Source organism: Callorhinchus milii, unplaced genomic scaffold, assembly GCF_018977255.1.
Source record: "Callorhinchus milii isolate IMCB2004 unplaced genomic scaffold, IMCB_Cmil_1.0 Scaffold11, whole genome shotgun sequence".
NCBI lineage: Eukaryota > Metazoa > Chordata > Chondrichthyes > Chimaeriformes > Callorhinchidae > Callorhinchus > Callorhinchus milii.
The window spans coordinates 11411593-11438799 of NW_024704752.1; the positions used below are offsets into that span (position 1 = coordinate 11411593).

The window sequence follows — 27207 nt, forward strand, 5'->3', positions numbered from 1 at the left end:
TTTGAGTTTATTGCTGACTTTAAAATCAAGGAGAATAGCTTAGTTGGGGGTTCACGTTAATAGAAGAGTGTTGGTTAATTCTTAACAGTTTTATAGTCTTTAAGGTACCAATTGCGATATCTTCTCTAAATTCAGTCTTTTTTCAGTGCATGTTGAATCCAATGTAAGGTCTTGCAAAGACTTCTCATTGTATCAGAATGATATTAAGTCTATATTTCTACAAGTTCAATAAAAACGTTCTCATTTTTAACCATTAGGCTTTTAAACAATGTAATTCAGTAAAGATGTCTCACTGCTTGCAAATAAAATATCTCATTTGAAAATATTTTATATGTTGAGCTCTTAAAATTAGAATATATTCTGTCATTCATGGATTAAGAGCATGTAGTTGAGGTGTTGGGTATCATTTCTGTTTTTACAGACTGTTGTTAGCCTGATATATTAAAAAAAAGCTACCATAGATTTATTTTAGGAACCAATAAAACAGCCACCACTAGATGTAGCTAAAGTTCTGTCCGCTTAAATCAAATTTACTACATGATTGCTGTAATTTGTTCGAGTATACTCAAGGCACGGCTGATGAGCAGTTACAGGTTCAAAGAAAAGGCTGCTGGGTCAATACAAAAAGGTGTCTGTACCTGAACATATCTCTTGTATTAATTTCCAGAGAGGGAAGATAGCATGCATTCAAAGTGTAAACTGGAGTGACCCTTATTCCAGGGAACATTACATGCCCTTGACCATGTGCAGTCATAATGGGATATGCCACTGGTGGATGAAATCGCCAAAGGCGATGCATTGCAACAATACTTGCTGGAGTTTTTTTTTCTCCAACTCTCTTGATGCTATGTGGTGAGGGTGATGCTATAATGGAGATTTGTAAAGGAAGTTGATTTTCTGCTGCTTGGTCATCTTTATAAAATTAATCCAATTTCATTGATGCCTGAAAAAAGTATTGCATTTCAGTAGATTTGCATAACTATCGTTAACAGTAACAATTCTGCATTTCTTGCATGAATTCTTCTGAAAAGGAGTTCGATAGGTGCTCGAAAAAGGATTATTAATGGATGTGCACAGTGAACTGGAGAGTGAAATTAAATTGGCTAATGTGGGGAAAAGCCGATTTGAAATGTTTGTGCTGTATAAAGAAATATATCAATAAAGCTCCAAACAACATCATTAACTTTAACCAATGGAACATTTCAGATGTTAGATGGTGAAAGAGTGGTCAGTAAACTGGTAACAAAGCAGCATAAACTCTTTATGTGTAATGAAGGCTGTTTTTTTAAGTTTTCAAGACAAGTTTGTAACAACAATTATTTACTAAAGAGGATTGTAATGTAACAATCCAAGTGTAAATCAATAAGAAACACTATTGACACAAAGAAATTTGTTTTATTCCCCATATCGTGCTTTAAGTGCATATGTAAACAATCATCCACATACAAAGAGATAATTTATACAAATACTGCAGATGTACTTTTTTAACAAATTCCACTCACATATCACAAGTGCCTAGCACGCAAGAGAAATATAAAATAGAGTCAAGAAACTTAACTCCAGCAACATAAGAGCTACAAAACTGGTTGGCAAGTTTAGAGAAATATATACAGAAAATTACAATTCTTTTCCACAGAGAATGGACCTTTCACTCAGACTTAGTACTGTAGAAGATTTAAACATATCATAGATACAAGACCAGGGAGGTCTTAGAAACACTGCTCAAGTAATGTGCTCACATCGTTATTCAAGAGGTTTGCACACTGAAAAGAATGTACAAACACAATATGTCTTATTGTGTCCACAGGCCATCATCAACTCCTATCACAATGATGGGACCTTTAAGAAGCTTGGCACTCCAAAACTTTTATTGATTAGCAAAACAAATAGACTTTTATTAGCAAAAGAAAAAAAACACAATGTTTTTCGATTATTGCCATGATCCTTTTTTTTAAAAAAGGGTATTTTGTTGTCAAACATCACATATCATCTGAAATGTCATAGGTTTGGCCCTGTGTTCTGTGCAATGCATAAATTCTGAAGGATGAATTTGACCTAAATATTAAATTGATCCAACCATGCAAGTTGGTTTCCAATCAATTGAACTTAAACTGATCCAATTTTTGGATTGAATCTAAATAAGTTAAAACACTCCTCACTTGAATTTGGATTTACTGAATCAATTTTAGTTGCCTGAACTCTGCTATTTGACTACAGGATTCAGTCAGTCAGGATCTCAGAGCCATGAAATCACAGGGGAACAGGATAAAACTTGACTTTTCTTGATAACTACATCTTAAACACTACATGCAGATGTTTGAAAATGTGATTTGCGTTAACACCTGGTTACCAGAAAAAAATACCCAAAAAGCGTGGCAGTATTCTACATCTTTAGTACATATATAAAGTCAACATACCATGTCAATGTTGGTGATGGAACTCCCAGTGACCTTCTGTTTCAAAGGCCAAATGGGAATGCCATCATACGAAAATGTCAAACTGATTTTACTTTTGCCTCTGCCGCATTTTACTATTGCCATCACTTTGATTGTCATTTTGCACTAAGTAGGAATAGCCACACAACATGCACAAATCCAGTGTCATATATTCCTGTTCCATGAAGACACACTGTAGCACTTACAACACAGCAGCAAATGCTAGAAATGATTATTATTAACTTTTCAACCTTTGATCAGAGTCTATCCTTGCTCAAGGGATACATATACAATAGTGTCTTCAATTTGCCACTATCTTTGTTGCACTAACAGTTTTACTGAGCCATGATGTGCTGATTATGGAAAACAGTTTTGTGATCTCATTTTGTGCTGTAAGCTGCTTTCCCACTTGCTGCATTAACAAAAATCTGCATTAATTACTGTTCTTCAAAAGTGATTTTTAGCAATCTGCTAAAAACATTTCAGAATCTTTTGAATAATGCAGAAGAGTACAAAGTAAAGTTTAATATTGTGTATTGTGGTACAGCATGCACATGCCATGTTGTACATTTTAGTAATTAAACTTGATTTTTAAAAATTGGCAATTTTTCTTCTTCCCCTTCTTGTCTGAAGCAATTGACTCCAAAGTAGTTATTATTTTTGAGTGAGCCTTGATGATGATTATTGGAGGAGAAATGCATGTAAGCCAGATGATTTCCTCAACCAATATTCAAGCTTGTATACTTTCCAACAGATGTTGCTGGATAGTGATCAGGAGAAAGCAGTAAAATTGGAACTGTAACATCTAATACAATGCCTGACAACACGAATCACACGTTTGGGGGAAAAAAAATCATTTTCTAAAAAATGGTGATGCTTTCGGAAGAAAATTTAAAAAACAACAGCTACTTCGAAATAAAATGCCTGCAAACAGAATAAGCTTCAATCGGGGGGCATTGCTCAATAAGGCATCAGTACTGGAAAGAAGGGAGAGAAACCGAGTAGCACATCCAAGTATATAAATTCAATGTACATAAATAATCATTTTGTTAATATTTACATAATATTTATAAACCTATTAGTACACTTAACAGTTTATTGTGGCACTTGCCTTTCATAAACTGATTTTATCTTGTGGCAGATAATACTGAGTATATTTGTGCGCAAGGGGAAGTGATGATCTCGCACTCATTCATTTCAGTGCCAATTGTGAGACATGGTGGGCTGTGGATTTATGTCCAAGAATAATTCTATTCTGTGATTCTATGAATAAGGTTGAGATTAACAGCAATTTTTTTTTAGTGATCCCTAGCTATGAGACACATGATATGAAGAGATCTTCATATTTTCTGTCAACACTGATTGAAGTCCATGCACCAGAGAATAGAGAAACTTTTTTTTGTAATGATCCATAATTCATTACAATTGCAGCTTGTTTTGTTTTTGTGTCACTGGCACAAATTCATATTATACCATAAAAGCAAGAAGTTACATTTGAGATTTTGAACTCCAAAATGATTCAGTCTAATGCAATGAACGTGGCTCTTAGAAAAGGATTGGCAAAAATGATTTTCAATGACAAACTTTAAATAAAGCTTGCACATAGGCACATTAGTTAACACACAGGATTTGATTCTAATGAAAGCACAGAGGAACGTTAAACTGAAATAACAGAAATTTGTTAATTGAAAGTAAAGTTTTCCTGTTTCCTGGTGCTAGAATTTACAAATACTTACAGTTGACTATTTCAACAGAAACCTATTCTCTCTGTGAAGAGATGGGATACAATACCCTCCTTACAAGTTTTGGTTCCTTCCACGGGAAACAAAAGGAGAAAGGCTTGTTTATGGGGTTCTGTTTCTGGATCCAGAGACAATGCCTGGCTTGTATCATGGCCAACAATGTGAAAATGCTTAGGCAACTCTGTCATAATTTCTGGCACTGTTGATGATAGGCATACACTAAACAGGGAAGTGCTCTGACCAGATGAGTCTAACACACGACCATGAACAAGTCATAGCAGACGCCATCTCCTGTCGGTTCGAAGATTAAAATTGTTGTCATGTAGGAGTATGGCCTGCATCAGTATGTGCATTGAGCAATCCACCTGTAACCAATCAATAGTCCTCCTTTGGAAATGCCTCAGGCACATGCACAGAGCCACTCCTTTATTTCTTGAATGGTGTCAATCTTCCGATGTTATGCCAGAAGTTGGATGGCTTGCGCTTAGGCTCAGCCAGCACATACACCTGCTGCTGTGGGACACTCGAGGGCAGCATTGGGTGTTTCTGTCGTAGCATCAGAAAGTCATAGTAGGGCCTAGTGACAGCTGAGATGGAGAAGAAAATAAGCAATTAGATTTTACATGGTAAAATATTCCTGCATTGTACTTTTACTTATATACATTGTGTTACGTCCTCTTACTTATATACATTGGGACGTCCTCCTGACGTGAAAGGCGCTCTATAAATGGAATCTTGTTGTTGTTGTTGTTATATTTTTCATTTTGTTCCCATAAATATTGTGAGTCTGGAAAGAATTTGTGACCAGTGTCACTAATATTTTTGTCATCATAACTGTTATTCATAGATCATAGAGACTGATGAAACTGATTGCAAAACAATTTAATATTTCTCTGTTCAGAATTCAATGGCTATTATCACCATAGCAATTGCAGTGATTCTGAAAATGAAAAGTATCATGTCACACAAATTTTGAGCAATTTGTTTGGTAGCTGTGGTGGTAGGATGCCAGTTTCCAATGTTGAGATATCTGCATTTAAATTCGAAGTTGATTTTGAACTAGCACAACACTAACAATTAAATAAATAAATGTTAGTTCTTCCCATAAGTGCAGGTTCCCCTTTTCTCAAACACTGACTCAATTGCTATATTGCAATTGATACCTTACCAGTTTGCATCATTTATTTGCAGAGGATGACACCTAGGCAACATCAGACATGAGTAAATCACCAGCTTTAGCCACAGTATAAGTTATTGGACTAAATTGCTTAAGATAATGGGTACATTGTCTGGAAAGCTGCAGTATGAAAATAATTTAAAATCCTTTAAGAAATCACTGTGAGTGGTACTATTTTATATTTAGCTAAACATATTTGGAATGTTGGAAGACTCATCAGGAAAACCTGTTATCTGAAAACTATATTTCTAATAATAAAATTTCTAATAAAATCATTATTGGAAAAATGACCTGCATCCAAGCATAGGAAAATTATTTCATGTAATTTTTTGCACAGCACAGACTGATTATTACAATTCTAGCATTAGAAACATGTACCATTTTGTAAATTTTAGCTTTAAATCAAAAGCATGAATTTTGACAGTTACCTTTTTTTTGTAATGCAAGGTTTAAAGAAGCTAAATGCCATAAATGCAGTCAAATAAGGATTATTCATTTATGAAGTCTTGTTATTTTTTGCTTAGCAATATGTCTGTTTCAGAAGTCTATATTCTCAACCCAGAAATAATTTTGCTAGAAGTGTGGATCTACATTAAATATTTAACATAACCCTTATTTCAAAACTGCACCTTTAGCAATGTTGGGCAGAAATTAATGACTATTTTTATAAAACAAAAAAGTTTCAAAAATAGTCGTTTTAACATAATTTTGGGGGTAAAGTATCGGTATACATGTGAATATACTGTGGCTATTTTCATGGAAGAAATTTGTTGAGTTTTTTTTTGCATCTTAAACTTAATCCTGTAGTAACCATTACAAGAGGGACAAGTTTCTTCCGAATAGGATGATAATTTTCCATTGGTTTCTCCTAGCTTTACCTGCAGCAGATACCCAGTAAGGACATTCATCAATTTAATTTCTATGATGGGACAAAGGGCAGAAATATTGCATGAACTCTTGTGGAAGAATCATTGAGGTGGGTTCAGATGGAGAAATAAGCCATATGTTAAGCATCATCAGAAATTTACTATTTCGTTTGAGGAATTTAATCAAAAATGAAAGAGAATTATGTGCCAACATAATAGAGGTTAAAATAAAATAAACTTCCATCCCATTCAAAGATGTAAAAGAGTGCACTCGATGTCTTTTATAATATCGAACAGAAGACAAAAGAAAGTTCACCCTAACCCCAAAGAAAATACAAAGATAGAGAAGCTCCCTCAAAATTTCCTTTCAATAGTAAAGAATGAGCGAGAAAAGGAGCCTGATTATTTATATTCTAGACCTTAATTTTCATGGTTTTGACTTGTAGTCCTGAGGGTTTGACAAGGTAGAATATTTTTGGCCTCTGTTGATTCTCTGAACTAAATGCTGCCTGGTTATGACAAACAACTGTTAATGATTTTGACCAGAGACTGTGTTTCACTGTAAAGAACTAGTCGCTTCACAGGCAAGTACAAACCTGTATTCATTATGTTGGTTAAAGTCAAAGCGCAAGAGGCAAATCACCTTAACTGACATTACTGAAACAGGTCACGGCTGTGAGTGGACATCCAGGACATAGCCCTACGCAAAATGCTGGGTGTCATATCCCCCCCTTTCTGCAGCAGAAGTCGAGCACGGGACATCCGAGAGGTTTCAAGGAGTGTGGTAGCCGAAGGGGGCTTTGGGTGCTGGGAAGGAGGCTGGTGCAGAGATGTGGTGGACTGGGACAGAGAGGAGCTCACATTCAGCAGTTGCTGGAGATCTTGTTCAAGAAACATAGGGATAGAAAGAGTAAGCAGAAGAAAGGCAAGGAAAACAGACAGAACACACAAAATTACAGTCACATGCAGCAACACTTTTTTTTCAAAAGATGCAAGAATTCAGAAAGATGAAAGAATGACAAAGCAATATCCAATTATGTAATAACTGCCTCTGTTAAAAATGACAGTACTTACTGTTTAAAAACTATTCTACCATTACATGGTTTGTTGCCCAGTTTGTTTAGGGGAGGCTACATGATTTATAATGTACTTACCTTAGGTCCTAGAACAATTACTACATGTTTCAGCATCGACAACTGAGTCCAATCATTTTCTACACTGTAAACTTGTGGTCAGAATGTCATTTTTAGAGCATTTTAGTTGATATTACGACAACTGCCAGCTGTATAGAGCCAGATGGAAGTTCGCCTACATATATATTGTCTGTAATTTACAAAAAAACTGAAGTGCTTTGAGGCTTTGACATAAAGTTCTGCGTCAAATGTTGCAATTATAATTTATTATTATATTGTCAGTTTCTTCTTAGTTTGCATTGCAACTAAGTTGCTTAGTCTATGTTTAACACACATTTGAAGAAAGTTTTATAACAAAAATCTGCTATTTCTTTGTTTAATCAGCAAATAAGCTTTATTGTTTTAAATAGCTGGAAATTAAGACTAAATTGTAATAACGTCAAATTTCTAGAGATCTGTTGAACTTTTGTTGAGCTGACTGGGTTTATTGGCTTAAAGGGTTCCTTTTTGGCTACTGTAAAATGTAGAATATAGTTGAATATAGCCCTCTGGCCTCAATATTGATTTCAACAATTTCAGACCATATCAGCTTCTCTTCCCACTCTTCTATGTCTGGGACCATCATCTTGGTCCCAGACACACCTTTTCTCTCTCTGGTCTTCCTATTTTGTTGCAATCTTTCCCCCCACTTTGTTCTGCAGTACTAATACATCTATTCCCCTGCTTTGTTGCAATGCCCACCCTCCCTTTAGTTTGCATCATTGACACCTCTTTAACCCATCAACCCTGTCCTCTACCCCATTTTCTCCTTTGTCTTCCTTGCCCTGTCTCCCCCCTCTCTGTTAGCTCTTAAAAGCCTCTCCTTCGCAACATACCCCAGTTCTGACAAAGGGTCGTGGACCCAAAACATTGACTCACTTTCCTTTCTCCATAGATGCTGCCTGACCTGCTGAGCGTTCCCAGCGACTTCTGTTTTTGATACTGTAAAGTGAATTCATTGGATTTTTGTGGGAAAAATGTGGCAGCCAATTGCACACAGCGGTGTCTCAGGATTGATTAATCGGGGATTGATTATTTTATCGAATTCTTTTGCTCAGGTTATTATAACATGTTTCATTTAATGATTACTGGTTCAGTAGTAAAGTTAATTTAAATTATAGCTAAGTTCATTTGGTTCACAAAGGCCAGCTAAAAGTTGAGGAATTTTAGTGCAATGTAGGAGGGAGGGAGAAATGGATATGAAGATGAGAACCTTGGACGGGAGGGGAAGAAGCAAATGTACTTGCCTAAACTGTCGCTGTTGGGGCTGAGAATCCATTTACAATATAATTGAATTGAAATCCACATGATAGATAGGCTCCATCATCACTGAGTAATTTTGTTTTGCTGATTCTGTTATATTAATGTTTTACAGGCTTGATCTGAATTGTTTCAAGGTATATTTGTGGTTTTCTTGAGCAGATAGAAGGGCTTGATAACTGGCTTGAAAGATGACTTTTGTTTGGCATACATGATAGTGTTAGGTTGACATAAATTGATCACAAATACAAGCAGAAAGGACGTGACGTATAGTATAGTTCACATGATGCGAGTGGTAAAGAGAGCTTCTTGAACGTTCACAAGAGAGGCACAAGAAGCACTTTTGGCCCATTTAATCTCATTCTGAATATTCCCCCCCACCACCACCACCACCCTCCTGTTACTGCATCATAGGCTCAACAACCCTTCCTGGTAACCTGTTTCAGTTGTTAATTACCCTCTGGGTAAAGAAATTCTTGTCTCTCCTGAAACTATTTTTGCATTCCTGAGCATATGGTCACTTGTTGAGCTGTCCTGGCATAACTGAAAGTATTGTTCTGGGTTTACTTTCTCAATTCCATTAAAAAAATCAGCATTCAATTTTTATCTCAGCCCAGTTGAATTTCTCCTTCTCTGTTAGGAAGCTCCTGGCCTCAAACCACCCACCTGAAAATAGGTACTGTTGTCTGTTAAACAAGAAAGAGGCATGGCCAAGATTACGATTATGTATAATTAAACACACCATAGACCAGGATTAATGTTTTGTCCTCTGTTTTTGCGCAGTTATCAAACAACAAAGTAATTCAAAACCATGAAATGGCAAAAAGGCACGGACCACTAGAATAAAACCTACTCAATCATAATCAACGTCCCATCATCCCATCTAAGGAGAATGTTATAAAGACTAGTTATATGCAGGCAATAGTAGCTGGAGTCTTTATCTCTGGACACCCATTGTGTCAAGCTATAGAAGCTGAAGAGGAGGGGGTTTATAATAATAATAATAATAATCCTTGCATTTGATATAGCGCTTTTCACGTCGAGAGGACGTCCCAAAGCGCTTCACAGAACACACTGTAAAGTGAATTGACTGTATATTTGTGGGCGAACATGGTAGCCAATTGCGCACAGCCATGTCCCACAAACAGTCGTAGATTGAAAATGACCAATTTAATTATTGTTTTTGGTTTTTGGAGGGATTATTATTAGGCGTATGGAGTAAGGAAACTTGCCCAAGGTTTCGCCCTCTGCCTGGAATTGAACTCGGGTATCTCGCTTGCAAAGCGAGTGCTCTAACCACTGAGCTACAGGACTCCACATAAATGACACTTTCTGACATAAATACTTCAGTGTCATATTTACAATGGACTTGATGTTCCAATAGTAACATACTTCTGATGGACTGGATCTTTGTGCTTTATCTGCATGGTTTACATTCAGAAATTGCCAAGTAGATTAGAAGCTGTTTAACTAAACTGACCTTGTGGTAACCAACCTTCAGCGGAATAACGAGTTTCACAATAATAAATTACCTTTTCACTCATCTAGAATTTTAAACCGTCCCAACAAAACCATCCTTACTCATGTATCCATTATATTCAGAAATATATTAAAAATATCAAATAGCAAATTCTCATAATGGACAATTGATCAAAATGCCTTAATGTGTAGTGATATTTTTCTCGTCAGTAAATTCACCTTTAGGCTTTCCTGTGGGATGAGATTTTTTTGCGTTCATCATGGCCTGTTTCTTTTGCACCTCTGTGATGGCAAAACCTTCAAAAATAGTAAAATATTACAAATTAACACAATTGCAACAAATAGATTTTTTGGGTCTGCTGCCATTATTATCTTAATATTGAGCAACATGGCACATTACACTTTCAAGCAATATTGCAAATCTGAAAAAAAATCACCTGCAATTAACGAATGGAAAAGAAAACGGCGTTGCAACAATACAATAGTATTAAGATAGAAAATATACATTTATTTTATAACCGTATATAGTTTGGGACATGGCATATGCATGCATGTGGTGGGAGTTGAGTATTTTTTGCCTGAAATCTGTATATTTGTATATTAAAACTGCATTCACAATACTGAAGACGTGGGAAACGTCTAATATGGACAGCATTACTGATTGCAGCGAAACATGGTGTAGCAAAACCAATTGTTTGTGTTCTCGTTCCTGATCGCTAGCCAGTGGCACTTGATGGAAACAGCATGTGTATGGATGCGAGTGAAGGCAGGATTAGACTTGGCTGCAATGCTCTCCGCAAGTAAACAGCCTGCTGACACTTGTTGTCCAGTGCCACACATTGATTCCTTCTGAAAGCAAAGAGGTGAGAAAATTGGCAAAAGCCTACGCTGAAATTACTTGTCATCGGCAACTAATTGACATAACTTCATCACTGCTTACGTAATATTGGTTATTACCTGTCTCTTTGTCGAGCTGAATTCTTTTTCTCTCGTCTTCAAAGGCTTGAAGCCAGCGCTGTTTCTCTGAGGATTTCTTTGCACAGAACAAATGGACTTCATTTGTGAACTTGTTTTGAAGTTTAAAAGCATTCTTCACACTGAGATTGAAGTCCTTCTCCTTTCCATCTTCCACATCCACCACTTCCATGCTATCAGTGTCTATCCTGCTTTTGTAGTACAGAATATCCCGACGCAGAAGGTCCTGTAAAAAGTGTCAGACAATGTGTATCAAACAATGTGTTCTAATGATGTCACTGGAATGATAAACTACCTAAAGCTGTGAGGAAACTTAGTTAGTTAGCATTAGAGTATGATTTATGTCAGTTCAATTCTCTTGCATTTTGGGATAGGACCTCTTTTCAGCTGATCGTTTTATCTGTACTCCAACACAAATATTAAAACTTTGGGGGGGAAAAAAGAAGCAATCGTTAAATATAACTTGATAAGACTCTTTTTTAAAGTAGCACTGTTATTGAGACGTTCTTCTTAAATAATTGACTCTATATAATTCTCAATCAATTCCTGATTATAATTGTACCTTCTTGCAAAAGACCACCTGATGGTCAAAGAGGAAAAAGATCCGCTGTTTGCTCTTGGCTTGTGGCTGTGAGATCTTAGTCAATTCACCAGAATGGATAAGTTCTGAGCTTCGGGCCAAAACATCATCACCCTAGAAAAGAAAGAGTCTTATGGAAACTGATTTACAATTTCAAACTATTTAAGGCGAATGATAACATAGGTTAGAGTTCAAAACCCTTTTCTAAAAAGGAAACGGACCATAGAATTATGCCACAAGGATCAACGAAAGGGAGGGTAGGAAAAATACAAATACTTTATCTAAATAGGAAACATACAGGAGATCAAGTTTACCAAATGGGATGGAATAGATAAAATGTTTGCTCTGACTAGGTTGGCAAATAGTTACATTTCATTTCAATAGCTTTGGAGTGCCTGTTTCTAGTTTTACAGTATATTCAAGCCCAATGCACATTTGTAATGAGCTAGGCAAGTTACAAAGTCATATTATTTTAAAATCAGTTTTCATTCAGTGATTAATTTTGCAGGTAGCAAAAGCAGCAATTATGTATTCACTTGTGATCTTAGCAGCAGCATTTCTTCTTTTGATTGTGACAACACATTGGTTAGACAAGTAATGGTGTTTTTGGAAGCAGTTTTATAAAATTAGGCAAAGTATTTGCTCTGATTTTGGCAGATGTTGCAAATATAACATTGTTAAATAATAGATGTGCAAATATCGAATAAAGTGTATCAGTTATTGACTCAGCGAGGAATATTTTGCTTGCTTTGGGTAATCATATTAATAGGACTGGGTTGGACATTGTACAAAGTAAGTGATGGAACATGATGAACATCATCAGAATGAGGAAAGTGTATTGATTACATTGATTACATTTTACTCCAGCAGAAAATTCTCTAGTGGGAAGGCTTCATTGTCTTATTTCTTACCTCCCAATTCTCGATCGAACTCTGCCAATGAGCAATCTTATCAAGGTTTTCCAGCCGCCTCTTCCGCTCATTGATCAGCTTAGCAACATTCTTCATGGCATTCAGGGCAGCTTCCACATCTTTGTAATCTCTTGATGACAAAATTGAGTATTAATATAGTGTACATCTTTGCATTTATACCAGCAAAGCAACACCTAATGTAAATGGGCTTGAAGGAAACATCTCCTATATTTTGTATCACTTCTTCTTCGACAGCCAATAAAGTGATGCTTACGTTTTCATTATAGACAAATATTTTCCTACTTTCTTAATCTATGAACTGTTTGGACCTGGAGCTTTCACGATATCTTTATGCATGGAGGCAATTGGTCGATGTTTTGTCCAGTCTTGGAAGCATGGCTGAGATTGAAAGTCAGACGTTCTGCACTTCAAATAACCATTTATTGATAATATTGTACCGGATTGCAGACTCCAAATACTAAGCGTACTGGTTTGGTGCTTACCTGTGCTCTGGATTGGTGTATTTGAGCAGCTCTGCCAGCTGCAGTGGGTATTTACAGATCTTCTGTACTGGTGTCAGCAGAAACCCATCCAGGGAAATGTCAATCATCTTTTGCAGTAGCCGACATGCCTCAAAAAAGTACAGATACTTATTGATCTTCATTAGTTTGGACAGTTCAGCATAAGCGCTGGGATGGTTGTTGCAGTACTCGGAGTATATCTGAAAATCTGTTTGCTGAAATAGTCAGAAAAGTATAGTTTATAAATAGGGTAAGAAATGCATTTTGTTGGACTGATAAGATAGGTTAAGCAAAGTGATCTTGTTGCACATTGGTCCTGCTTTGTCAGACAACGGGATAATGTTACATCTGGCTCTCCTCCTTCACCAATTGCTACATAAATCTGCATTACTGAATTTAACATGTAGTAAGATCAGTTATGCCAAGTGTGAAGTGTTTAACATGCCCTCTGCATTTATTCAAAATTTTTTTAAAAAATCTTTGCCTTTAAAATCTATAATTCTAATGAACTAATTCTAACTTAATTTTTGGACAACTGATGGTAACATTAAGTTTAGAGTATTCTCAGCTTGTCAGTGGGAGGGAGCAAAATTACTGTTGAAGTAGGTTTCTCACTCTGTTGGGCTCCCAAATTCCTTCAATCTCGGCACTACTACTTTACTGTTTCAACTAAAATATCTTTTAAAAATAATTAGCTGATCTAACACGACTTGATAATAATAATCCTTGTATTTGATATGGTGCTTTTTTCACGTCTTCTAGACATCTCAAAGCGCTTCACAGAATAGACTGTAAAGTGAATTGAATGTATATTTGTGGGTGAAATGCAGCAGCCAATTACGCACAACAGTGTCCCACAAACAGTCGTGGTTTGAAGTGACCAATTTATTATTGTTTTATGTTCTTGAGGGATTATTATTGACTTGCCCTCTTCCAGAGAAATAGTTTGCTGCCTTGTCCAACAGAGATCTATTATTTTTCTTTAAAATAGCTAATTTCTTATTGAATAACGGAATCCCTCAACAATTCTGTAAGCTCTGAGGTCTCTATGAATTGCACTCATGATGTCCAGTGCTGTGAGATCACAGATGTTGGAATGTTTCATGATAATAATAATCCTTGCATTTGATATTGCGCTTTTCACGTCTTTTAGACGACCCAAATCGCTTCACAGAATATACTGTTAAGTGAATTGACTATATTTGTGGGCAAACGTTGCAAATGTTCAAAACAACACACCTAATACATTGACAAATGTATGTTACTTTTGTCAAAACAATTCTCCTACCCTCCCCCCTCACCCCACTCCCCCACCCTCAATCATATAGCAATGCACATACTCAAGATAAAAAATAATTACTAACATATTCAAGGAAGCAGGAGCCAATCTCACTCAGGTGGGGCTGATCTTTGTTGAACTTCTTCTCTAGACCTTTAAGGAATTTCTTGTGGCATTTATAAATGTCTTCAATGTTCCCAAAGATGGTGTGCAACTGCTCCTCTGAGAACATGTCCGTCCTTTTACGGCACTGCTTCACATAACCCTATGGAAAAAGTACACTGCTTTTTATACATGATTTAACTGAGGGATCCAGATTGAAGAAGAGGAGAACAAGGCAGAACTATCTGCGATCTTCAGTTCTGAGTTTAAAAAAGGAAATCATTCAAACTACAAGTCAGCTCCTTCAAAGACACACAGGAATAGGTTATCATTGATTTCACCCAAATTAGTTCCCAAAGCTCCTATCAAAATAGTCACGAAGTCCATAGCTTATGTTTAGATTAGAAGGGATCTAGTAGGTGATATCCATAAAGTCATATGGATCACATATCATCTTCAAGGGATGTCAGTCTCTTGTTTTCCTCCCCACCCCAACTGTTAAAATATTTGCCAGAACTGTAACCCAGCCATGTCTGAAGGATCGTTTCATTTGTCAAATGGTAAGGATCCTACGCACATGTTATTTGTGTATCTGTATATATTTTGTGATTTCATGCATTGCAATTTACCTCACAAATATCCTTCAAGTGTTTGATGTAGACTTTCTCTGTGCTCATAATCTCACTGATGACATTGGTCCTCATCTGATCTTTCTTCGACTGGCCTGTAGCCAGGCGGCGATGAGCACTGTTGGCATCTTCTGGTTTGCCATCTTCGACTTTAGCAGGGTATTCATCCATGGGTTCATCCTGATTAACCCACAGCTTCAAGAACAGAAACGAATGCTGGTTTATTACCTGATCCAGTCTAAGCTTTTAGGGGTCTATTCCAAATGGTAATAAATATATACCATACTTAAACACGCGAGAATATTGTCTTTGTGATACACTGAGAAAATATCTCTACCAACAAAATGACTAATTTTTACTGGATAAGTCGCATGATATCCTTAAAGCTTCAGGTTCAATATCAATAATTTCATTTTATTTGCATTTGTTTAACTGAGCTGTGAAAAAATTGTTTTATTTTAACACAAGATTTATTAGACCATTTACTGGAACTAAATTTGAACTTGAATTCTGATGTTTGTGAACCACTTTTTCTTCACTATTTTCAATGGAATAACTATACAATAACGAGAGGTGCTTGATGAAATTGCTGCGTGTACCTCACTGTTAGCCTTGTTAGCTCCACAGAAAGGTCCTTACCCGTACAAAGCTGGCAGGGAACCAGCCTTCACTATCTGCGATCCTTCCCCACCACCACTCTTTATTGGTCGCATCCACTACTTCAATGACTTCCCCAGCCTTGAAGCCCAGCTCCTGGTCATCCATGGTGACATGGTCCCAGAGGGCCTCTGCGTAAACCACACTTCCATCACTGATGAGCTGCAATGAATCAGAAACATTCCAGTTTTGTTTAATGTTTTATGTATATTGCATCATCGAGACAACTCAAAGCACTTTGTAGGATTTTACTGTGAAGTATAGTGGCTGTATATTTGTAAGCGAGCACCTTCATTTATTTTACTTTCATTTGATAGATTTCAGTTTCATCTTACGAGATGGACAATGGTGCTGTTGAGTTTAAAATCTTCCCCGTTATTTGAAATCATCAAACTGTTCCAGCAGTCAGGAGCAGTCTTCTAGGAAATTCCACACAATAACCTGTGATGGACCAGTATTATAAATATCCAAGATTGCAACACCACTTAAAACTGGATTTCTGTCCCATAAATAATTTTGCAAGCTTCTCTATGTTGGGCTGTACAGAAAGTGACCTATGTGGTAAACAGAATGCTGCTAAATAACCAAGCACACAACATATGGTGACAAAGTAATATACTGCACATAGATTCTTGTTGTTGGCAAATCGGAGATGTGATAAATACTGCAACCTCATTGTAAAAGAGCTGCTGGAAACCCATTCTATAAAGATGCAAATTGAAAAACAAATTCCCAATAGAAAATAGTCCAATTTATATAAACACAGTATTTACGATGACAACCAGAAAGTAATTTAATTTTTGGCTCATTTTTCAAATAATCCAATTTAAGATATACAGGAAATATATTTTCTAATGCCTTTATTGACAACTTATCAGCATGACTTGGAGGGACAGATAGAGGTAGGGATTTTCTTCCCACTCAGCTTCTGTTCAACTGTAAACCAAAGCCATAATGGATAGAGTGTTCCTAGCTGAGCAAGCAGCAAGAAGCTTTACAAACAAGAGAATGACAAAACCATTTACGAATTTAGAAATCACTCGAATTTGCTGCAGTGCCCAATTATGAAATTACAGCTCTGTACATTAAACTTGTCCTCTGATCAACCAAAATGATTGTTACCAATATCTGCAATGCCCAATATGGTAACCAACTCATCGTTGAGATATCAGTAGCAGTTAATGAAGAAAATCATTCAAGCTAATGAGAACTTTCAGAAGATTGCCTAGATTAATCCATTAGGGCATTTAGTTGTCAATTAGTGATTTCACGTTTCACCATCATATCCTGATAGTTTATTCCTGCACTGAATGCTCCACATCTACCTAAAGATGTAGACGTGGAGCATTCAGCGCAGGAATAAACTATCAGGGCATGATGATGAAATGTGAAATCAGAAAATAAGACCTGAAAAGATTTTCTTTTAAACAATGTTTACATCTCTACAGAAAATAAATAACAACACTTGATTAATTCTGCATTTATATTTCTGGGAACTAACACCAGCAACAGTTGATTGCCATAGAGGCTAGGTGCTACCACATCTGTGATGTCAATGACATCTCTTTAATACGCTCCAGCTGCTTCATTTAATCACTTTATTATCAGAGGAGCAGACTAAAGCAATACCTGATCAGAGGCCAGGATGCCAGAAAACATCAGCAATCAATGCACTTTGGGGATGAAATTTTTTAACAAGTTATTTAGTGAAAATAACCCACTGACTACTATGCTGGCACATCTTAGTGACATAATGTAGAGGATGACTATGACTATTCACTTTGTTTCTGGAATGGCTTGTTACACTTCATTGTCAGAATTGTGAAAAATAGGAAATTGGAAGAGTTATGTGTTGGGTGTTGCTGTACGAGTGATCCAGGACTCATCAGTAATTGAGAGCGCCGTCATGCTTCTCTATACTTTTTAAAATACTCAAATGAGAAAGTATGTGGTTTATGTTACACTAATTAATGAAAATATTAAAATGGTACAATCCTAAACAAATTCTCAGCTTCATAAAAGATATCGTCATAGTTCTTGCATAACATTTAAATCAATATGTTAACATCTCGTAAATCTAATTAAATTAGTTTTATAGAGGAAAGATCATTTCCAGTCCTGTTTTTAATGTTTTTATGTGCTTTCCCCACAAATAGTCAAGCACATTTTGAAAATATCGAAATGCCTTGCCACTTTAGATTTACTGCTTTCAGCTGTGCGTTACACCAGCGAAAGATGCCATTTTCATTTGCTGCAGTGGATTAGAATCCAACTAAATGAAAACTAAATGACCAATAACTGGTAACTGTTAGCAAAGCTAAAGGCAAAAGAAATGATGGCAAATTCAGCAAATCACCTAACATCTGGGAAATGTTTGATCCCAAGTACAGTCGTAAATTTATTTGAGCAAAGGAATGAGTAGTCATGAGTACATTTCTTTCTATTCTTGTCCTCAGACCAGAGGTTCCAAATTCCTAAAAAAAAATCTGTGGAAAACAGGCATTCAAATTGAGACTGAATTTAAGAGTTTTCCAAAACACTGCACAATCCTAATTTTAAGGTAACAGTCTTAGAGTTAAGTAGTTATTAGTGAGTGTTAGGCTAATTAAAACTTCATATTGAGGAGAATTGTCATAACCACAGGTAAAGCATTTTCTCTACACTGAGCTGTAGGACAGTGGGGGTTTTGAATCATTGTGTTCCAAAGATAATTTCATTTCAAGAGAAAATCAAACAAAGCTCCTCCAAACATCTGGTATGAATCAGGCACTTTTCAGCCTAATTATATTGGATGGGAAGGGAACTAACTATATTGCTACTCTTTACTTTGCTCATATTCTGAATTGACCTAAATGCAGAATATTACAGTTACAGATTAATACGAGATGTTAAGACAATCTCCTAGCAGCTATTATTAATGGAAGTAATTAGACAAGTCAGAATGTTCCACTAGATCACTATACCATATCAGAGGGAAAATCAGCAAGATTGTACAACCTTCATCCTGTACTAGATCAATAAGTTTCTGTTGGTTTGAAAAAGACCATTGTGTTTATTTTTGGAAAGCCTGAATTATTCCCACTGTTTTTAGCAAATATGCTATAACGGAATATGTCAGCAAGATTCTAATGCACCCAATACTATGTATACTTGAAAAAAATGTTATTCTTTAGAAGGAAATTTAAATGAAATCCTAGATGTTTTTTAAAAAGATGATAAAATATTTATCACAAATGTTAAGATTATAGCCTCTAAAACGAACACTATTGAAGGATAACAGACTGCTCCTACAGATTTTTTTTAATGAGCATATAATGTCATTACCCAAGATCTAGATTTTATCAATTTTGACCAACAAAAAGGTTTTGATAGATGTAACTGCTGGACTTGCAATTAGAGTTGTTTCAGAGCTGTGCCACAGTTTTAGGGTTCATTTGGCATTGTATGAGTGAAGATCAATGGCTTGTATATCATCTGACCTCCAGGATTGTGTCACATCCTTGAAATGCACCATCCAAATCAATTATTAACGTATCTTTATTTTAATTCATGAAGGTATATAGAATTTCCTATTTTCCAAGGACAGCTTCATCCACTAACCTTATTACGCCAGAAAACACCAGAATTCTCTTATGAGGACAAATTATTTTTGTAGTTTTTTTTTAAACCTGTTTAATTAATAACAATAACTCACATTTATACTGTAAATTCCTGATAACTCAACCCTGGTTTAATTTATTTATTATTTATCCATATGCCTAACTTGCCACTCCGTATAACTTGTCACTGAGCCCTTTTCCCTGGAGTGACAAGTTATCAGGAGTTTGCTGTGTAGCACCTTCACAAAGGGTAGCATTTCAGAGTGCTTAATCACCAAGTGGGGCAGGATGTCAAAAATCATATTCTGTTATGTTTCAGTGTTCATGATACAACTCCAAAACTGGTGAAAAAATGTCCACTTCTCCTTAACCTTCACCATGGCATAATTCTCTGTTGTGGAATAGCCTGCCAATTAATGCAGCAGATTACTGCTGATCATGCCAGTTCTGCAGTTACCTCTACATCTGCATCGTAGGGTAAATTCAGGCAACTGCAGTATTCGATTTACTGTATCTGCAAAAGGAATTGTCAATACCGATCAGTTATTTTGTAATTGCAGTAAAGTAGTTCATTCCTCCACATTTGAGTGCTCTGTATTTTAATGGAACTGGACCGGTTTTCACTTAAGATATTGTTTATGCACAATATCGTTGAATGTTGCTCTCAGACAGTCTTACTGTTCGTCGTCTCCTCCTGGAAGACCAATCAGATTATCAATGCAGCATTCAAGCTACTGATTATCTGCATCCCTTAGAAACATGGAGTTAAATGTGGTGAGTGAAAAAGATGAAGTACAAAAATAAGAAACCATGTGAGAGCCAAACCAATATCTCGCTGATTTTTGTTTAGAAAATCATATTCTCAGTTCCTCTATAGACTTGCAGAGTATTTAAATAGTACTCAGATCCTGGTCAGCTTTAACACTATTGCCTTTTGTTCAGCCAAATATAATAGAACAAACAGCTTCACAAGGGCATATTTTAAATGTTGCTGTGAAGCAATAATAGAATGACTGATGGTTGATTTTCAAAAAGCTTTGCCTTCCGTAAATATTGTTTTGTGAGACAATAGTTGGCATTGGAAAACATAATGAAAGACTGAAGCCTAAAATGTTCCACAGATTGATTAATTGCCTGATTACAATAATAGCCCTTTTAAAGAAGCAGACTTGCTTTAAATGCTGAGGTAAGCAGAGAGGCTGTATTTCTGACCCATCATAAAGAAGCTTTCATCAGGTGTAACGCTTGCAAAGGCATGATGTGTTTTTCACCTCGCAGATCAGAGGACTGCTTCCATTGATATTGTATTGGAAAAAACAATAAAGCATATTGCAAATGCACCAAACAATGCTTATCACATTGTCTCTAAGATGTGATAAGTAAGTAGGAACTGGTTGGTAGTCGATTGGCGGATTGCTTTTCCGGGGATAATAATCCCTAAAAAAATTAATAATTGATCACTGAATCCACGACCATTTGTGGGACACTGCTGTGCGTAATTCGCTGCCACGTTTCACCCACAAATATACAGTCAATTCACTTTACTGTATATTCTGTAAAGTACTTTGGGATGACTAGAAGATGTGATAAGGCGCTACATCAAAAGCAAGGATTATTATTATTTAAATAAACGCTGTATTTATTTTGTGCGGGTACTCTGTTCTTTCTTGCATAAAAATGTTAATTTAAAATTTATATTGCCAATTTACAGTTTAACGTCCTCCTGAAGGAATTGGCCTGCGTTGCATGTGTAACTGCCCAGATGGAGAATTCAATTCATTTTGGAAATGCATTGAAATTTAATAGAAATGTATATTAATTGAATACCTCAAGGTTGCCTGAAAATATATAATGCAGTAAAAAGATGCAAATACAAGGCACAATTTATCAAATGCCAATTCTTACTTTCCAGGAATTTTCTAATTCTTATACAATAGGCAGTCAGGCAGGAGCCAAAGAGGGAGCACAGAAATGTAAATGTCGTTCTTTAATCTTATAATCTACCATCTGTCATTGCCTTAATTCTCCAGGAATCTAAAGAATACGATAGCGGTTCAGGGAAAGAGAGTCAATATGTTGTTAATATATGCACTTGTGTATGTGTGCACACAACAAAAAATGTTCACTTTTTATTTAACTGTACACCTTCTGATGGTAATGAGCAAAATGGATGCAGCTGATGAATTTGGAAAATGAAACTCATTGAGATCCTGTACAGTTAACGAGTGAAACTTATGGGAATTTAAATCAACAGAGAACGTATTTCACTAGGAAACGTCTCTTAAACGTCCTTAGACCACTGTCCAGGCATCAGTGAAGCAAGTGACCTCCCCCATGTGGACATGGGCCAGAAACCCATGCTTTTAATTTGAGCCCAATTGCCACTGTTAGATGAAAGCTTTGTTAATTCTCAGCTAGACATTGAGGAGAATCCAGCAGTAGCAAACCCTCTTTTCAATTCAACCTAAAGGATGCAATCGGGTCAAAAGTAGCAATTGTAGAGCGCGTTCATTTTGATGAAATGGGGGAGAATAAAATATTGGGGGATTTCCATAACATTTATGCTGTTGTTTAACAAAGCTTTTGCAGCCTGTGAACTGGTCTATTAGAAATATAGCACTAGTGAAGCCAACGAAGCAAGAGTTTGCAGTTTTAACAGGATAAACAGCATCCTCCATTTAGAAGCTTAAAGCTGAAAAGAGAATATTGCTTGAAAATACAGTACGATGCCACGCTGCAAGAAATATTCACTGCGGTGAAGCTTTCAACACAAAATCAGTCACATTTGCCCACTTACTGTAAATGTCTTGAATTGCCTTCTGTTTGCAGCAGCAAAAGCTAATGGTGGTATTTTCTTTCTAGCAGTGCAGCTCACAAATGGCTCCCGGACACTGAATGCTTAAAAATAAAATGCCAGCTAATTGGCAAAGCAGCTACTCATAAGCTAGAGGTTTTCTGCTGGTACCCAGAGGGTCGGGGACGAGAGCAATTCACAAGGGCTTGGTGAAAACAATGGAGTTCATTGCAACACAGCACCAAAGACAAATGGTGATTTCGTCAGCTTTTTTAACCATAAACTCCACTTAACGCTGCCTTAAGGCTGCACTGACATGGAATTCGCTCTGTTCATTAGTCTTGAGCAGTGCAGTGCAAACTGGGTTAAAAATCATCTTCTTGAAATCCATGACTTCGGTTAACTGTTTCATTCCCTCATCTCCAGGTTTTTTTTAAAAAAACTGTATAATATGTAGGCTTAGAGGCACAATTTTATGGATTTAACTCTTCAACCATTCTAGAAAGCTCCCCATTTTGTTGCTTACATTCTCTGTTATCAACACTTTTCTTGTCAGCCCCCCCGCCGGTATTTTTACTCCTTCCTTTCTGCTTATATGGTTCCTCGGATACCCATCCTGGCTGCCAATATAGGTGTCATCTTTCAATTTTAAGCTTCAGGAGTGAGTGTTAGCAAATTATCTTACTGCCAGTGAATCAGAGACACGACCAATTTGTATGATTGCTTAAGGTTTACATCCAGCACAATTTCGAGGAGAGTTAACTAGATTGTGATCAGAAGAAGCAATAATAACAGAGTTTCCTTCCCTAAGCTGAAGCACTAAAGTTAATCGTACCATCCTAGAGACACTGCAGCTGAGATAAGATAACCCCAATTAGGAAAATAATACGCTTTGTAGTGTCATTGACTCTCTCAATCATAATTACTGACGTAATCACTTCCATCTGCTGTCAGTTATACTCTACATAATTCACCATCCTCTTCATCAATTTATAACCACAGCAATGGCTCCAGGCCCACTATTATCTGCTAAAGGAATCAACAGAGCCAGTAACAAAATGACACAAACTGCATAATTTTGCAGAATGCCTTCAGGAAAACAAGTACCGTTTGAAGTTTGTTTTATCCTAAATAACTAAATGTACAGATAGTATTTCACCATTTCTGTTGCAGAAACAAAATGTGCAGTTGAAGCCTGTTAATCTCCAAAAATATTCAACATGATCTAATCATTGCTTCATTCCTCATAAATGATGAATTTGTGTCAATCATTAAGTGTTATTCAATGGTCCACCACTTCATTTCAACCACTTATATCAAATTTATGATATGCCTGAAATTGCCTTTTAAGATTTTATAACAAGCTCCCTCAAAACACAAAGCATCCTACTTTATCCAACAATATTTTAAATTACATGTTATGGTTGACTTGGTGATTAAGGGATACCTGGTGCAAGTACAAAATTCCTCAATGTTTCACTTCCACTGAACAACATTTAAATTACAAAAATATTTCCCATTCAGAATTCCCATTGCACAAAATATTAATAAAAAAAACAAATATCTGGAGGCAGTAGATTTTAGAAATAATATCACGTGTGGATTAAATATGTTTTGGAAAGAATTCAGTGTTGCTTTACATTGGTTTGAGAAAGAATTTTTCAATGGTTAATATTTGAAAATTATATAAATCTTGACTTAAGTCTACAATTTAATGGTATTTTGGGTGGGGGGCTTCACTGTTTAAATCTTCATTTATATAAATGTTTGGTGTGGGAGTATTTGTTGTGATGAATACAATATAAGTTCTAGGGTAACTGGTATCTTGATTCTCAATAATTTTTGAGGACGTACATTTGAAGAGCTATTAAAGTACACGGCCATTCTAAAATGATAGGAGTGCAGAGTTCTGAAACCTCTTGATTAGCAAACTAATTTTCCGGCAGACTGTATTTAATTTGACTCATCATTGCTGTTACCTCGTTGATAGCCAGCTGTTCTCCACCTCCTCCTGAATGCCCATAGCGGTGATTTGCACTCCGATAATCCTCATACAAATCCTCTTCACTTCCAGCTTCATCAATAAAAGCGGCTCTATCTGGTGCTCCATCATTGATAACTGCAAAATTGAACAAGAGCAATATTTGTATTCAATGAACAGTACCGAAAAGCAGCATGCTTGCACAGTATAATGGGAGTATCGGTATTGTGTTTCAGTTCTATCCATGCTCTCCATTTTAAATGAAATTGTTAGAATGGAGCCACAGCTTAAATTGTATATCATGAAGATTTGGATTTCTACTGTGCAGACTCACATTTCAAACCGTCAGAAGCCAAATACTGTATTGTACTCATCCGTAATTTAGCTGAGGAAGGAGTGGAAGAATTAGCAAAGGTCCCTAATTGCTCTACATGCACTCTATTTGGATTTCTGGAGAGGACAGAATGAGCTTGACTACATTGTACTCTCAAAGTCCAATAGGTGCCAATGTTCACTGCAGCTTAAGTCAGACAATTCTTGAGAGGCAAAAAGAAAAAAAAACTTGTTTTTCAGTCTTGTCCTCTATGTAAAAATATCTAGCATAAATAAGTTCCGTTGACTATAACATTTTATAATGTGTCGCTGAGAACCTAAGCACAAATATTTAGTCACCTAGGCTACAATGAGGTATTATAAAGTGTGTATTGGAAAATATATCCATGATAATAAAAGAGATCACAAGTCTCTGTCAAAGTGTGTAAACTAACTTTTATTATAAACAGCATATTTTGGCAATATTACAATTACGGGTATTTATAGAAACTGAAATTATTATTATAATTAATAATAATAATTATTATTATTATAATTAAGTTCTTGTATCTTAAATTGTGAAATCAGGTCACCACTTAAAATATCACAATGCAAATCCTTGTGGAACCTTCATTTCTAATGCTGGATTGTGTTCTTTCAGCTTCCTACAGGTCTGAGGACTGAAAAAAGGTAGGAGTAAAACATTACTAGAATTGCCTTGAACAAGATTATTCCAAAGATCAGTGTTTAAAGTGTTAGGTAGTAACATGGAGTTAAATTGAGTGATAAGGCACAGAAGCAGGCCATTTGGGTCAATTAGTCTGAGTCTGCAAGCCTTTAACATGTGCTATTCTTTTGGGAGGAAGGCTGCAGAGAACTGTTTGTCAAAATTTAACCACAGGGTTCACTGCAACCAAAATGTTGAATAGAAGAAGCCGAGTTGGAAGTCAGATTGACTGATGAAATTTGGATTTGGAAAGAAGTTAGCAAGAAAAAGAAAGAAACTACAAACACACTTTCCGTTTTCAAGAGTCATGCAGATTGTTCTTTAAGATGTTTGGATTTATTTTTCTCCATCTGCTGGAGTTTGGTTCCATACACTCTGGTGCCATCATTCATCTGTGACCCTGAACAGCGAGTCTTGGCAGGGAATTTGATCATGGGAGGCATCACAGCCAAATCTGCCAAATCCAGGTGCTGAGACTAATTGTAGCATATGAATAACTACCCTGGTTGAGCTCTGTTATCTCACCACTAAAATTACAAGATCTGTATGACCTTGTGCAATTACATTTCGATGATGGTGGTGGAAATCTCGTCACTATTTTGATGTCACTGATTGTGAAATCAAATTAGAATAGACATATTTTCAATAAAGATGTGCTGAAAGCTGCAGTGACCTTGAATTTAATCAATGCAGTTTTAGAGTTGGGAATTAAAACCCTTAATTCTGTATTGATCATGTTTAGGATATAATTTGCTTTGAAGGTAACTATGCCCGGGTAAGATTGGATGTTCATTGTTGTGGAGACATGGGTCAAAGTGGACAAGATTAGAAAAACAACAGCTTGTATTCATATGGAGCCTTTCATAAAGAGTGCTTTACAGAGATAATGCCAGACACTTTGAAACCTTGAATTTCAGATCCGTGTCTTTTTTGCGTTATGACGGTATTACCCAATTATAATTAAACCCATTGAATCAGTGTCGATTTCATTTTTATCCAATGCATTTAACCATTTATCTTTAAACCCTGAATCGGACAGGGGAACGCTCACACCAGCTTTATGATTTTGTTTTTCTATTTCAGTTCTATTTGGGATCGAGATGAAAATGTTACTACGTTCTTTAGGTTTTCCCCTTCCAGAGATGAGAAAATTCAACCTCTGCTAATCATTATTCATGGGAAGTGTGTCTGTGTATGTCAATGTGAGGCAAGGATATGACTGGCTTAGCTCTAAAGCCCCCTTCCACCCAATCTGTAAAACTATACCAGCACAAGTTGCAGTATCTTCAAGAGAAGAGAGGGAAATGAGAACAACAGAAATAAAGTACCTTCTATTTTCAAAACGCTTAAAACCATCGATTCAGTTCCATTTACCTCATTTTCCAGCAATGAACTAACTGTACCTGTTTACAACCGAATCTGCTAGCTGAAGCAATATTTTTCTTGCTGATGCAAAAGCAAAAAAAAATGCTAAGCTTTCGGTTCTATCAATATGTGTCTGAATTAATTTTATGATAATTAAATTGGGCAATGTAACGATGTGTTAAAAAAAATTACAGTTCTTTTAATTCATCTCAACCCCCCCCCCCCCACCATCATACAAGTGCATCAGTGAAGCTGTGTGCATTTGGAAATTGTGTTGATACAGTAACTTCATAATTCACACACAATTGAGAAGTGTAGTATAAGATCAAACAAAGAGTCAAACTTGAGAAAAGGCCACTGAGCGCACTGAGGTTAATCTGTTTACTATCACAGTTATTATAATATTAAGAATAATTCTGGCATTTGATATATCAGAATTATATTCATTGTCACTCAGTGCTATGGTAGGGAAACCTGTCATAGCTTTGAATTTTACAATGTGCTTTGAACTGATGTATAAATGCAAGGATTTTTATCAACATCCTTGCTACCTTGACACAGAAGAATAATGCCTGATCCCTTTACAATGCACATTTCTGAATCTCCTTTATGCTGGGCTGTCAAGTTCATACATCATTGCTGTA

At 36.3% G+C, this 27207-nt stretch overlaps 1 protein-coding gene across 3 annotated transcripts in view; it reads right to left on the reverse strand.

Annotated features, from left to right (window-relative positions):
• Positions 1-1375: 1375 nt before the first annotated feature.
• arhgef4 (Rho guanine nucleotide exchange factor (GEF) 4) overlaps positions 1376-27207 on the reverse strand; it is a 44930-nt gene continuing 19098 nt past the window's right edge. For 2 of the 3 annotated variants that reach the window (XM_007909108.2, XM_042339274.1), the window contains 11 exons: positions 24158-24297; positions 15768-15947; positions 15129-15323; positions 14483-14662; positions 13101-13333; positions 12598-12727; positions 11669-11800; positions 11089-11332; positions 10351-10428; positions 6864-7101; positions 4703-4764 (listed from right to left, as the gene is read on the reverse strand). In XM_007909108.2, the coding sequence (XP_007907299.1) occupies positions 6875-7101; positions 10351-10428; positions 11089-11332; positions 11669-11800; positions 12598-12727; positions 13101-13333; positions 14483-14662; positions 15129-15323; positions 15768-15947; positions 24158-24297 (1739 nt within the window). In that variant the 3' untranslated portion in view covers positions 4703-4764; positions 6864-6874. Of the gene's footprint in view, positions 4765-6863; positions 7102-10350; positions 10429-11088; positions 11333-11668; positions 11801-12597; positions 12728-13100; positions 13334-14482; positions 14663-15128; positions 15324-15767; positions 15948-24157; positions 24298-27207 lie in introns of all 3 variants that reach the window. The other variant, XM_007909166.2, reaches the window with a different exon arrangement.